The following is a 14,338-nucleotide window of genomic DNA, read 5'->3' as shown; positions in this document are numbered from 1 at the left end:
TGCACTTTGTGAACCACGGAGTTGTTAAAACGTTTTTAATTATTTGCAGAAATTGCCGTTTCTAACGACTGTGTTGTTAGTCTGTTGCTGTTGTGACTATCCTCACCTTAAAAAAAACAAAAAATATTACGGCCATCAGACAAACCAAAAACACACGTAGCAGAATAGTATAAAATTTTGCAAATAAAAATGTAAACAAATATTTTATTTCACTAGGGTGGACATTTTTTATTACTGGAAACAGCATAAAAACAGTACACCATTTGAAGGATGATTCTCTGTTTCGTTTTAAGAGAAAACAGGAAAGAGTTTTACAGTTTTTTTTTGTAAATTACACTGGGACCACTATATCTAAATCAGTCTTGGTATTCTTTAGAAATCAATAAAAATAAAATCTAACAAATCTTACAAACAGATCAGAAACGGATCTATGCAAAAGGCCCCTTTAAAAAAAAAAAAAAACTGAAAAACCCACCAGTAAGTCTAAATGGCAAACTATGCTTGTGTTTTCTGTACTTGGTTATAGGAATACAACTGCTGATATTCTGTACATAACTGATACCTCTGTCAAGATTTTTATCATCTATTAACAAAGATGAGTGGAGAAAAGGGGGGATTTGGTAGAGAGTCAAGTGAGAACAATCAATACACTTGATGTGAATGTAAAAAGAGGTTGCTCAACCAAAACACAACTGTGTAGAAGCACTGTAATATTAAAAAATAATCTAAAACATACTCAGAAATAACTTTGGAGCCGATGCAAGACAAAAAGCAGCTGCAATTGCCCATATCTTCTACTCTGATACCCTTGCTACAAGACCTTGTATCTTCCTTTGCTGGTTGGCTGGTAGGAGTTTTGCTGAAATTAACAAAAAATAAAAGTATTAATGGGGAAACTGAGGCAGTCAAACACTTTCTTTAAGTAGGATTAGAATGTATTTTGTTTAGATATTATTCTGATGTAGTAAGACTTACCAATCGGATGAGCTCCTCTTTAATAAGTCTGGTGATTTCGGCCTTTGCCTTCTGTACAGCCAGTTCATTGGCACCTAAGGAGGTAGATCATTTTAGGCACAAAAAGTTAGATATGCTGAAGATATGGACATAAATGTGTTCCAACACTGACCAGAATATTCAAAAATCTGTGATTAGCAGTAAAGATCTTTCAGGGACTCACTCTCAATGGCCAGGTAGATCTTGCGTTCTCCCTCCTTAGGTTCTTTGCCAGGTGGGAAGTAGGTCCCTCTGATGGTAATGGCTGCCTCTGAATACTCGCCAATCCTCTGCAGGGCCTCTTTGGAGGTGACCTTCCACCTGGCCGTCTGCACAAGAAACCAGAGACCACATGGGCTCAACCCTTTATTCACAAAGGACCAGTGAACAAAGAAATGTTATGAGGGACTTCTTTCCTGCAGTAGGCGATGCATGCCATTCACACACGTAGCTTGAGAACTGCTCCAAAAGGATAAAAGCATGCAATTTAGATAAGAGGAAGAGCAGGAGGCCAAGCAAATTTTGGAAGAAAGTGATCAAGGAAGAACTTGATCTGATGTTCTACAGAGGCCGAGCACCAGCTGGCCGACACCCTCGCTCTTGATCAACTTTTAAGCGGAGAGCCTCACCTGAGGAAAGTCATTGATCTCCAGTTCTTCTTCATATCGTTTGATGGTTTCTGTCTGTTCGGCAATCTGCCTTTCCTCCTCCATCTTCTCCACGGGAATGTAGTTGAGCTTAGCATTGATCTTCTCCGCCAGCTGCTCGGCGATAGTTTTGGCCGAAACGGAGGGAGCCATGATGGTCCCTCCTCGAAGAATGGCATTGGTAGCCTGCTGCATCACATCCTGCCAGGAACAGACACACACACACACATCAGTATGATCATCCAGCCACTGCATCTACACAGGAACTAGACATATATGATAGCCTTCGTCCCACAATATCGAGTCACCTGAGCTTCAGCACCCAAGTTCTTCTGAGCATTGATCTTGATCGCCAGCTTCTTAGCAAGCTCCAGCTTCTGGATGTTTCCTGCAGAAGGCATGGCAATTCCAGCCAGAAGGCCTGCCGCGGCCGTTGCACCAGCTGTACCCCCGCCGCCTCCTCCGCCACCCCCTCCTGGAGCGGACAGGTCCTTCACGCGCTTCTTGGAGTTGAACATGCTTTCAATCTGCTCGTCAATCTGTGACAAAAAAAAAATAAACTCACGGTAATACACAAGAGATGGTTAAGTGCATGTAGCTATGAACCCTCAACGAATTTGAGTCTTTAGAAGCTTTACCAGAACCACAAGTCAAGATGTCAAAAGCCTTACATCCAGTGCAGTGTCTTCATCATCAGAGTCTTGCAGACCCAGAGCAGCTTTCTGCAACTTCTTTCTCTCATTGGCTAGGGCGTGCTCCGTCTCGTCGAATTTGAACCCCTTCCCGGAGAATCCGCTGCTGCTTTTGATGCTCTTGCCCTCCTAATGAAAATCACGGAGGAAGGGTGTCAGAGTGCTTTATGGAAGACTGCAAATCGAAAGCATGGCTGATGACTGATCTCATACAACCTGGAATAACGGTAACTGTCTTTGTTCATTCACATTGCAAAGGAAAAGGGTGGTTGGGGCGTTCGGTGAAATTAGAATGTAACCCATAAAAGACAAAGAGGTTAAATGGAACAAAGAGCTGAATAAATAGTCTAATTCATGCTGAAATCAAGACCCAAATGAAGAACAAATCCATCCATTTAAGTGTTTCAATTGTCGTCCTCTTACGGCTTTCTGCTGATCTCTGAAGTTCAACCACAGCTGTTCCAGATCAGGCGGCACAGTGGATCCAGAGAGCTCCAGAGCTTTAATGATGTCCCCAGCGTACCGTACCTGCTCCTCTGTGATGAACGTGTATGCGTACCCCTGAACAAAATACAATAATCTTCATCACTCGCCCTCATTTTCACTGAAAGGTCAGTGCTCTGATCCGAGATACAAAGGAACATGGGAATGCAAGGTACATCATGCTGCATGGATAGCAGGCCAGTCCTCCCAGGCTATAGTCCTGTACAACTTGTAGTTGAAAATAAGAAGTACATACTCTATCTTTTGTCTATGAAGAGCCATGACTGGTTACCGGACCCTGATCAGGTCACTGAATACTAAGACATCAAAAGGAGTGTAAATGACCAAAACCTGTGGCCATCGTAATCTGACCCTGATCTAGAATACCAAGCACCGCACTCACTTTGTTCCCTGCTCTACCAGTGCGCCCAGCTCGGTGTACATAGTCCTCGTAGTGGTTAGGGCAGTTGTAGTTGATCACCAAGATAAGCTGCTTGACATCCAGGCCTCGGGCCGCCACAGATGTTGCCACCATCAGCCGGCACGCCCCATTTTTGAAGTCATTGATGATGCTGTCCCTGTCATACTGGTCGATTCCTGAAAAATAAAGCAAGAGTCAGCTTCATTACACGGCATTTTCTCTCTTACCGCAATTTCCACGTTGGCCTTCGGCAAAATAATAGAATCTACCGAGCGGAATAAAAATAAATTGCCAAGCTACTGCTTAGCAGTCAGCAGCGTAGTGGATTACGAACTGGATTTCTGTTAAGCAATTCGCGCGGAATTAATAACAATGACAGAGCTGTATTCCCACATTATACTAGTGGATTATTAGCGGCTTTGGATTAAAAGGGCCCCCTAATTAAAATACAGTTGCTAAACCCTGTGGATCACACCACTGGGATGAAGTAACGGAGTGACCTGACCTCCATGGAGAGACATGCAGGGGTATGAGGCCTTCATCAGGTCTTTGAGCAGAGCATCTGCATGCTCCTGCTTGTCCACGAAGATGATGACTGAGCCCTTCTCTTGGTAGTGGCCAAGGATCTCCAGCAGCTTCAGAAATTTGTTCTCCTCCTCAATCACAATCTAGGTAAGACAGGACATACACTTAGGAAACTTCAACATTCAAGATTCACTTTCAAAAATCACTGCCATCAAGGAATCACCACAGCCCAACAAATATTGCACATTCCTACAACAGTGTTCCCCTGGAAACCTTACCACATGCTGTTCAACGTCGGAGCACACGACACTGCGGCCCCCGACTTGCACCTCGATGGGTTTGGACAGGATCCTACGAGCAAGGGCCTCCATAGCTCGGGGAAACGTGGCGGAGAACATGACAGTTTGCCTGTCGGGCCGGATGTTGTCAACGATGCGCATCACCTGGAAACGATAGAGACACCCTGTCAAACGTGTGCTCTGGGAAGGTCATTCACACGGCAGAAGTACCTTTGATGAAAACATTCAGCTATTTAGAGTTACAGTACCTAAATTCCTGGTGCACATGAAGGCTCTCATGAATGTCAGGACTGCTTCTAAGGGCGCTCATCCATTGCGCTAGCTAACATACATTTGGTAGTAAGAACTTGGTTCTCTTTCCATTGATTCCCGGTTAGGTACCAGTACCAAAAGTACCAAAATTAGCTGGGATACTTTTTTGGTACTTCAGTACTTTGGAGTGGGACTTGGAAAAAAAATGTTTACTGTTGACTGGCTATGCAAATATGCTGCCTTGCAAAAACAAAATACATCCGATATCCTGAAAAAGCACAGCTACAAACTCAGAAAATAAAACAATAAAGTAAGTAGAAACAACAAAAGTACTAACAATGGATTTACAGACAAATGAAGAGTCCCAAGCTTTTATTGTGGTTTGGTCAGCATAACAGATTCAAGAAGATGTGGATGGCACAATAAGAAAGAAGAAATTATGGGCTGTAGGATACTGGAAAAATTTCAAATACAGCAATGTGATTTTATTGCAATAACTACCCTGGATATTTATAAAGCAAAGGAGGAGTTCAGAATACATAAATTTCTCGCAAATCCATTTAGAAATTACTTAAACGGCAAGAGTGAAACTGTTTCCCATGACAAAATAAAAAAAAATTAGAAACCACCACTCTATAAAGTCTGGCCACTATGAAAACTCAGCTGACTATCTCAGTCCTTGCGATGCAAGAACTGCACGTGCACAACACATAATACTGCCCAGCCCTATAATGTACTACAGCCATTTTTCGAATTCGGCACAAAACTTCGCACCTCGTGTTGTGATTGTCATTCAGCGCTGGTATCAGTTTTTACGCCAATGGAAAATCAACACAAGAAGTACCATACTTATGGTACTTTTTTTTTTGAAGTACCAAAAGAATGGTACCTGTAGCAGTGGAAAAGTATCCCAATGGGGAATTGTGAGGGAGGAGGACAGTACCCACCTGTGGTTCGAACCCCATGTCAAACATTCTGTCTGCTTCATCCAGAACCACGTACGTGACTCTGCGAAGGTTTGTCACTCGACCTAGACATCCAGATACAGAATCAGACAGCCATTAATCTTCTGGAAGAGGAGTAGAAAGTTCACATACAGTCACAGTCACTCAACAGGCATTATACAGCTATTTCTATAAGCTCATCCATCTTCCACACACAAAGCCTATAACATTTTCCCTCAGTATCCTTTAAGGTTTATGTATTGCGGCCTTATTGCTTTTCTCATCTTGCGTACCATCTCAGAGGCACGGAGAACCTGTAAATCAGAAAACAGCCATATCACGTTAAAAAAAAAAAAAAAGAGTGAGACGAGGCCACATCATTCATTTTCTGACTGCCTTTTCACCTACAAGAAAAAGATAAAGATTACCACGCATGTGTGGAAGGAAATTAACCGAGAGTTACGTGAAGTTCAAAACTACTGCATGACTAAAGGACTTAAACCACGAAATCTAAGAACCACTGCGGAAGTTCTCTGATCAAATTACATGTCCAGACCTTACGCATACTTCTCTACAAACTTGCATCTTGTGTTTGAGTGCAAACATACTGGTGGTGCTTCCTTTCCTGTGCAGTGCTGAGAGATACAGGTGACTTACGCCTCTAAAGATGGACACTAGGGGGAAGCAATGTTCATTCTCCACCTACCTTTGATGGATTAAATCTCCAGGAACACTTCAATAGTCTTGAGGGTGTTCCCCAAAGTGGTCAAATAACGTCAACAGTTTAGTAAGCAGTAGTCACTTGACTCACAGATAACGTTCCATGCAGTGGATGATAATTAAAATTCTCATTTAAGCTGTAGTAGCCATTTAGTTAAAGAGCCTCAAACTCTGAATAGATTAAGAAAAAAAAGGCGTAAAAGACTCGTCAAATAACTTCCTACTGGCCGCCCAAGTCGCTCAATCTTAGTCCGAGGGTGACCTTTTGTTTTCCAGCATCTACACGGTGTCCTTGAAATCCATACATGTACTGACTAAAAACGTTTAGAATGGATGAACGAACATACAGTACGAGAGGCCATCTTATGCATCAAGTTGTGGAATTAAGCTTTTTCCATTTCCCAAAGCTTCTGGCTTTGCATAACTATTGCTGTTCAAATACACGCAAATAAACAAATAAATACAAAAACCTCGATTTTACAATCTCAAGTAAGCCACTCAAAAGTTAAGACGCAATGCGAGCATCTATAAAAGGCTGAAAAAAATATTTAGATGAGTGCAGCCTTGGTGAAAATTCTTTTTTTAGTTTCTTGCTAAAGAAATGCAATTGCATGATTTTTAGATCTACTTATTAGATTCTTCTTATTAGAATTAAATAAAAATAGATTCCCAGTACCCTTCCTTTTGCTGAAATGGGAAGAACGGCCCTTTAAGTCATCGCTCGTGCCATTTGAGACTTTGGGACACTCAACGCACATCACCGCCAACACTCTGTTCTGAATTTCAAGTAAAACCTGAAAGGACACCCATGCAGATATGGAAACGCAAGCTCTCCCGGCGCCCAACCAATCGTCACACTTTAGGCGGACCCGATCACAACAGCGGGAGTCCAGGTAAACAGCCGTATACATCGCCACACTCGACTGACTTCCAGGTGTACTTCTGGTCTCAGGTTTTGAATCACTCACATGAAAATGTGACCGATGGACAGATATTCTGAGAGCCACTGTGGCTGTCTGAATAGATACTACAGCTTTAACACCCGTCCTTAATTTCCTTATTACGAAGTCTGAAAATGTTACTGCGCAGTCGTCTACGTTTTACACTTACCGCTGTTTGCGCCTAACATGTCAATCATCCGCCCTGGTGTGCACACAATGATCTCGGCTCCTCGCTTCAGCTCGGCGATCTAAACCCCCAAAACGGGAGAAAGAGAAACATGAGATCGAGGGGGGGGGGGGGGGGTTTGGTTTGTCGCTTGGTTTCATTTTGACCTCGGACTAATATGGGCTATGATTTTGCGTGGAAGGTGGCTCCCATTTTTCTTTGTATGTTGGGGACCTTAGACGGGGGTCGTAACATAAGTGTCCCCTTAAGCTGGGTCAGTAGAGAAACCCTGTGAATTTCAAAGGGTTGGCTGACGAGGTCTCTGGTACCTGCTCACTAATCCCGGTGCCTCCATAGACGCAGACCACTCTCAGCCCCAGAGCTTTGGAGAATTTCTTGCACTCCTTGGTGATCTGCAGAGCCAGCTCTCTGGTAGGGGTCATGATCACAGCTGTGGCAAGAGGTGAAACATTACTTTAAAAGGCCCCCCCTGGATAATCGCCACCTTTAGCAGGAAGCATCTCAACTTTTTAGAGACATGTAAACACAACACCCCGATGCAGAGCTTTGTTGAGGGGTGCCTCAGGTAACCAGAAGCGGCGCGTGACAAAATCAAATACGAAATAAGGCTGTAATCAGATCAGGCACAAAGTACCACATTGGTGAAGGACACGTTCCAATTGTAGATTGCTATAGGAACCAGGACAAAGAAATAAATATGACCAAAAGATCCAAATAGGGGTCATTACCCACTCACTCAGCCCACTCACTCAGCCCACTCACTCAGCCCACTCACTCAGCCCACTCACTCAGCCCACTCCTGTTTAATGCTGTCTTATGGTTGTCTTATGTGTAAAGCCATTCTTAAAGCCCCGGGCACCTTTTTTCCTTCAATGCATGTCTGCAAAAGCCAACCCAACTGCATAACAGCCCAACAATGAAACCCTGATGTGAGCATCCAGCTGATTGTGCTGACGGTTCTTCCACTTTTTTGGTATGATGGGATTCCTCAGGGGTGGGACCCCCCACAAAGAGCCTCACCTATGGGACCTTCGGACTCCTCCAGGGGCCTCTGGTCCAGGATGTGACGAAACATTGGCAGGAGGAAGGCGATGGTCTTCCCGCTGCCTGTTTTGGCAATGCCGATCAGGTCCCGACCGGACATGATGGCCGGGATGGCTTGGGCCTGGATGGGCGTTGGTTTTTCGTAGTTGTGCCTGTCAGGGAAGTGGCAGCCATTACAAACTGGGTAGGCAGGAGGGACACCAGAAATAAAAATCACCTGTTCAAGTACCACGAGTTCTAGATTTTATCAAACCGAAGAGCAAACCATGCGCGCAAAACAGGTTCTGTTGGTTAAAAGCATCATCAGACAACAGTGAAATAGCAGTTAGGCGTGCAGGTGACCTGCATTTGCTCTGGAAATGCTCATATCACGCAAGCACACTTCTGCTATGGCAGGCAAATGGCAAATGTCACATGCTAATCATGGTCAACAGGAAGTCTGCCCGTTAGGCTGAGGCAACTCACTTTTTAAGTGCAGATAAAATCTTCATCGAGATGCCACACTGCACCCATGTCTTGATAGGTTTGGGACACCCTTTGCCCTTAACGGTGATCCCCTCCAGCTCCAACCTGTACACATTTACCTCTGTAAAAAAACAAAACAGATTAAGACAATGTATTTGAACTCCAGGTGTTTTCCTCAAAAGGAACAAAAAAATGTGAACCTGAAACAGGCCCCGAACCCTGTGTCCGTTCCATATTAATTCTAAACGAGTGACAATCTCAGATGCACTCCAACAGTTGCATCACTCAGCAAAGTAGGCAGTGACTACTCAATATATAGGATGTGGATTGGTTGAGTGATAACAATCGGGTGACACGTCCCAGGAGTGCATCCTTCAAGCAAATGCGTTCAGCTCCTTCGTGACCAAGTTCAAGCAGAACAAACAAGAACACGTAAAACTACATGCACAACTCAAGCAAGCAACAACAGAAAGGAGGAGGTGAAGAGACAGCCATCTGTTCATTATCGTACCTTCTTGCGTCATCTTGGCCAGGTCTGGCACCTCGACGTAGAAGTTCTTGCGGTAGGGATCATACTCAATCTTCTGATGGTCTACTGGCTCCAGAACCTTCCTCTGCTTAGTCTGATAGCCTGTCAGAGCTGTCTGCAGATCAACCTCCTCTTCTTCGGAGGAGTACTGGACACGGGTGAAGACAACCAAAGAACTGATTAAGACGCACGGCATTAGCACATAACGACGACATAAAACAAATGAGTTGATCACGTCAAATAATCAAAATTGAAATACCTCCATGGCATCTTGGTCATTCTCCATCAGCTCGCCCTTCTTCTTGGTGGTGTTTGGCGCTTTCTTGGTGGTGACCACCGTCAACACCTTAGTCACCATCATGCCTCCCTTCTGTTTAAGGGAAAAAGAGTTTTACTACTCGAGGATCACATCATAGTACATAAAACAGCCAGGATCATGGATGGCCATTCACCTTGTCATTGGCTCCCTTCATGGTTCCCATGTTGAACTTCTTCACCTCCTCCTTCACCTCCTCCATATAGGCATCCAGGGGGTCAAGCTCCTCTTCTTCCGGCACCTCCATGGGCACGGCTACTTCCACGCTCTTCTCTTGCTCCTCTTCTTGCTCCACAGGAGCTGAAGCTTCCTCATCGTCATCTAGGAAAATTCCGGTACAGTTAGGTCCTTGGGTTTAATGAGATCTTTCGGCAAAATGTGCATCACTGTCAGACGGAAACTGAACACATCCGCTTTTTGACGATTGTGACTTGTCACTATAGATGGAACATTCCCATTCGTGTCTGTTTACTGAAAGTATTTGACATCTAACTGACCAATAAATAGTTTTTCCAAAGTTGTAAATTAGTATTTATGTATGCACTAGTTAACATTTTCACTCATGATGGTCATTTGTATGCATTACTTTATATCACTAACTGTAGTAACGTTGACGGCCAGATAGACAGCTAGCAAACTAGCATCATCGTTAATTGCAGATAAAAAGATTAGTTTGCATCTTGTTGACACGGACAAATTTACCTCACTGACCATTCACGCAAGTCCCTTTAAAACTGTTCACTGACTGCTGTGTAAATACGGGTTTCTATTTGTGGACCTAATGGTGTCTCATTACATCGTTTTATGTTTTGTGAAGTAGTTTCTGAGAAGATGTGTTTTTTTTCCATGGTTTTCATGTCCCTGCCATTATGGAATAATCGAAATAGATTCTTTTTTTTGTCCTGGATAGCAACAATAAGCAATGATAAAGTTACGAAGCAGAGCAAAGTGAACTGGAGTTGATCCAGTACAGAACTGGAGAACCAGGTGTACATAACGTGGATGTGTAAAGGGGCTGGCATCCAGTTTACACCCTACTCTGGGACAAAATCTGGACCAGCAGCCCTGACCGAGTGGGCGACTCCTGAAAATGTACAAGAACAAACTGTGGATTTGTGGTGCCCATCTCCCACAACCTCTCAAAACGGAGAAGGGAACTGTTCCCCGAAATTGCGGGATTGCAGAAAATAACTTTACATTTCTTTTCCTCTACAGTAATCCTCCATCAATTAGGCTGGTCTAAATTTCTGTTACAGATGGCAATGACCGAGAGAAATGTGAATGGACTTTCTAAAATATACAAGGTTTAACCGCAGGATGTCGCCCTCACCGTCGTCATCTTCCAGACTCCACTTCTTTCCCTGCTTCATCTCCTCCAGTTCCTTCTTCAGCTCCCCGATGTTCTCCATCGCCTTCTTCCGCTGCTCCTCCCTCCACTTCTCCACCCGCTCTTTCCTCTTCCTCATCTCCTCCTCCAGCTTGTTCTGATCAAAGTCTTGCTACAGGAAACGAAGAACACAAACCACTTTCTTCTGCCACCTTTTCCTGGCGGTATCAATGTGTCCATCTGTCATTAAGCTTCTACTTCCTCTGAAGAGTGCAGGTCGATAAAGGACCCCGCATATTGCATACTGCGTAACAAGTCACTGCTAGTGACCCGACACACAAAGGCATGGAACAGCAGGACAGTGGGTTTCAGACATATGTAGCTAGTTATCACATTTTTCCCCACTAAAGGAAAGGCAAACGGTCCCATTTCTGCTGTGATCTGAGCTGAGACCCTGGGTGTTTCTCAATGCTAAAAACGCACTTGTGCGTACTTGTGGTCTTTGCAAGAACGGTCTTGCTAACTTTTCAAGAACAAGCTTGGGGCTCAATGAATTATGGGATTGGTTTCGTTCAGTGAGGATGCAACTGATGTATCCCTGATATTTGTGGCAGTCCTCTGTACTTCTGCACTGGAACTGGTCTTTGGCAATGGGAGATGACGTAAAACAGGTACAAATACGCATATTGAAAAACACCCATGTGTTCAGCAGGGGTCCTTTATAAATGACATGCCCAACACAGTGGGGTATCAGATTATTTAAAGGGTGGGGGGGGGGGGGAGAGACGACTCACATCCTCGACTTTTTCTTCCTCCTTCTCCTCTTTTATTTTCTTCTTTTCTATCGATTGCTCTGCGTTGTCTGGCTTCTCCTTACTTTTTGATCTGTTCCAGGAAAAAAAAAAACAATATGCATTCATAAAAATGACATATACATATAAAATTATTTTTTAAAAATAAATAAAAATGATTTGTAAAGCTTATTTAATTCAATGTAAAACATTACATTGTCTCAAACCACTTCAGAGAATGTTTGCCCCCCCCAGAGGAAAAATTCCCTAGATTCCTAGAAGGAAGAAACTTTGGGAGGAACCAGACTGGGGGGGGCGACAGGGTAACTCGAATAAGACAGTAAAATCCTGATGCTTATTATGATTTACTTTCCAAATACATGCAAAAGACAAGTCAGAAACATTATGTCTCGGGAGATCCGCTGCTATATTAAATTGCCGAGAGAGACACACATACACTCTTTATAAAACCCATCAGATTACGGGGAAGTCAAACATCGTACCTGTTATCACTCTTCCTGCTCCGACTGGGGGTCGCAGACCGTGACCTACGACCCCGGCCCCTGCTGGTAGATCGCCTGCGATCACGACTTCGAGACCGCCGCCTCTCTCGGCTCCTGGAGCGCCTGGAACAGAAAAAAAACTGCATTCCTGGACATCTGCACTAAGTTTAATGATTAAAAATTGGGGTTAAGCGAAATCCTGATGCTTCTCCAAACTTGTTCAACAAGGATTACTTCTACAATACAAAGCATCCCCCATTCCCTTTTTTTTTTGATGGCTTACCTAGGACGCTTCCTGTCCCTGGAGCGTGAGCGGCGCCGGTCCCTACTCCGGGACCGATCCCGGCGACTTCGGTCCCGATCGCGGTTGCGAGAGCTGCCGCGGTCATCACGCTTGGATCGCTTGTCCGGAGAGCGGCTTTTCGATCGGCTTCCTGAGCGGCCCCGCGAGGCCGACCGTTTCCGGTAATGCCTGAAAAAAGGGACTGCACTTTTACGCCGGTTACGCAAAAACATTGCATTTTTGATCATTAAAAACAGACTATGTAAAAAGATTAGAGTCAAATACTCCATGTGAATCAAGTCAATGGACAATGTTTATGAAATTTATCTGTTTGGATACGTCAGTGTTTACATGTGGCACATCGTATCTGCATTGTGTTATGTTCCCATTGCATTATAAGACGTATGATGCAGCCCAAAGCGCGATAACATATATGGGCGGTATTTATACCATCAGGGTTTTTCCTCCCCAAACAGAACAAGGACACAACCCCTGAAGAATTAAAATCAGACGTGTATAGAAGTACCAGGTTAACGTAACTCAAACCCATAGCAAAGGGAGCGCACACGTCCAATGTGTGGAAACACGCTATTAGTTAGCAAGCCCGCTAGTTTTATAACGTGATTAGCATGTTCACAACTCAACAAACATATATGGCGAAATTACTGACAACTTTGTTCATTCACACAGAGGTAATTTAGAGAGATACTAATGAGTCTTTCCTCCATGCGTGGCCTAAATAAAGTCTTTTCTAAAAGCTAACCAATTAGCTTCTCAAAAAACAGCAAAAATACTGCGGCTAATTTCCCCCACTAGGTTATAATCCACCCAACTCACCTCGATTCCCGTCCCATGTTTGTTCTGTATTCTCAAAGAGATTCCGTGTTTTGTTTTTATTGTGCTTACTTGTAGCGATTATTATGTATTTTAGATGCAATGTGGGATGCGTACGACGTAATAAGGAGGCGACCTTCCGACCTTCGTTGTCGATTATCACAGCGCCTCTGGTGGTGGGAGGCCGAAAGCACGAAACTTTTTTTGTACTCTTTCGTATTGTCATACTTAGTCTGGCTATATTGTCGACAAAATTAAATGTACCCCTCCATCATCCAGGGTGAGGCTATCTCTTAGGGCAAATGGCAGGGAAACACCATTGATAAGAGGCCAGTTCATTACAGGGCAAACATATATACACTCACATGTAATGTGGAATAAAATGAACAAAGAAATATTCCCTGCCTACCAATCAACCCATTCTACTAATGTTTAACTATTAGTCAAGTCATAATAACAGCTTCACAAGATCATGTGCCACATCTGGTTTAAAGTCCATCTAAGCACATCTATGCCTCTTAGATCACAGTTAGATGCTGCTGCGAGTTGACCACGATTGCCCTTTAGCTGAAAAAGATACTTCTACACGAATGTGAGAATGTTATTATTGTTTGTATGAGTGATTTATAGAATTACACACCCCAGTGTTTTCTGAGGCAGAACAAATGTGCGTTGTTTTCATTTGGAAGGTAATTCATTTTCTATGTCACCGTGGGTAATTTTCTATAGACAGACGCTTTATCACTGGGCCCAATATGGCCGACAAGGTGTTAGGAATTCAATCTTTGTCATGTTATTCTGTCATTTATTTCACTGCCATTAGGGTGTGATTGTGCAAGTCTGTGACCAGGAGATGAACTGGAATCTCAGCTACTGTGAATCCCTTCGTCAGACACGTTGCTTCTTACAGGCCCAGTGTCCACCAATCAGCCGGTATCTCATAGATATAATGCCGGTAAGTATCAGACGGTTGTTGGTTCAAATCTGGAGGTCAGCAAAATGATTTCATCAAGTCTTTGAACAAGGTTCGTCTTACCCAAATGCTCCAGTGATCGTCTGATCCTGCTTTCTCAAAAAGAAAAAAGTTGTATGCTAGAATTATCATGTAACTCAATAGTAACTTGGTGTTAATGGAAATGGAG

General features: G+C 43.6%; 1 protein-coding gene across 1 annotated transcript; it reads right to left on the bottom strand.

The window, feature by feature from the left end:
• Nucleotides 1–202: 202 nt before the first annotated feature.
• ddx46 (DEAD (Asp-Glu-Ala-Asp) box polypeptide 46) lies at nt 203–13,357 on the bottom strand. The gene is made up of 23 exons (XM_048997849.1): nt 13,200–13,357; nt 12,363–12,551; nt 12,080–12,202; nt 11,580–11,670; nt 10,789–10,957; nt 9,595–9,779; nt 9,402–9,512; nt 9,125–9,290; nt 8,614–8,734; nt 8,125–8,300; nt 7,413–7,534; nt 7,087–7,165; nt 5,260–5,342; nt 4,040–4,204; nt 3,742–3,904; nt 3,219–3,412; nt 2,756–2,893; nt 2,312–2,461; nt 1,949–2,179; nt 1,623–1,841; nt 1,178–1,322; nt 976–1,049; nt 203–859 (listed from the first exon to the last, which is right to left on the bottom strand). The coding sequence occupies exons 1-23, from the start codon at nt 13,214–13,216 to the stop codon at nt 812–814; spliced, it is 3,159 nt and encodes a 1,052-aa protein (XP_048853806.1). The 5' UTR covers nt 13,217–13,357; the 3' UTR covers nt 203–811.
• Between the last annotated feature and the right edge of the window lie 981 nt (nt 13,358–14,338).

This window comes from Brienomyrus brachyistius, unplaced genomic scaffold, assembly GCF_023856365.1.
Source record: "Brienomyrus brachyistius isolate T26 unplaced genomic scaffold, BBRACH_0.4 scaffold35, whole genome shotgun sequence".
Lineage (NCBI taxonomy): Eukaryota > Metazoa > Chordata > Actinopteri > Osteoglossiformes > Mormyridae > Brienomyrus > Brienomyrus brachyistius.
This window is presented reverse-complemented; position numbering and strand designations above follow the sequence as displayed.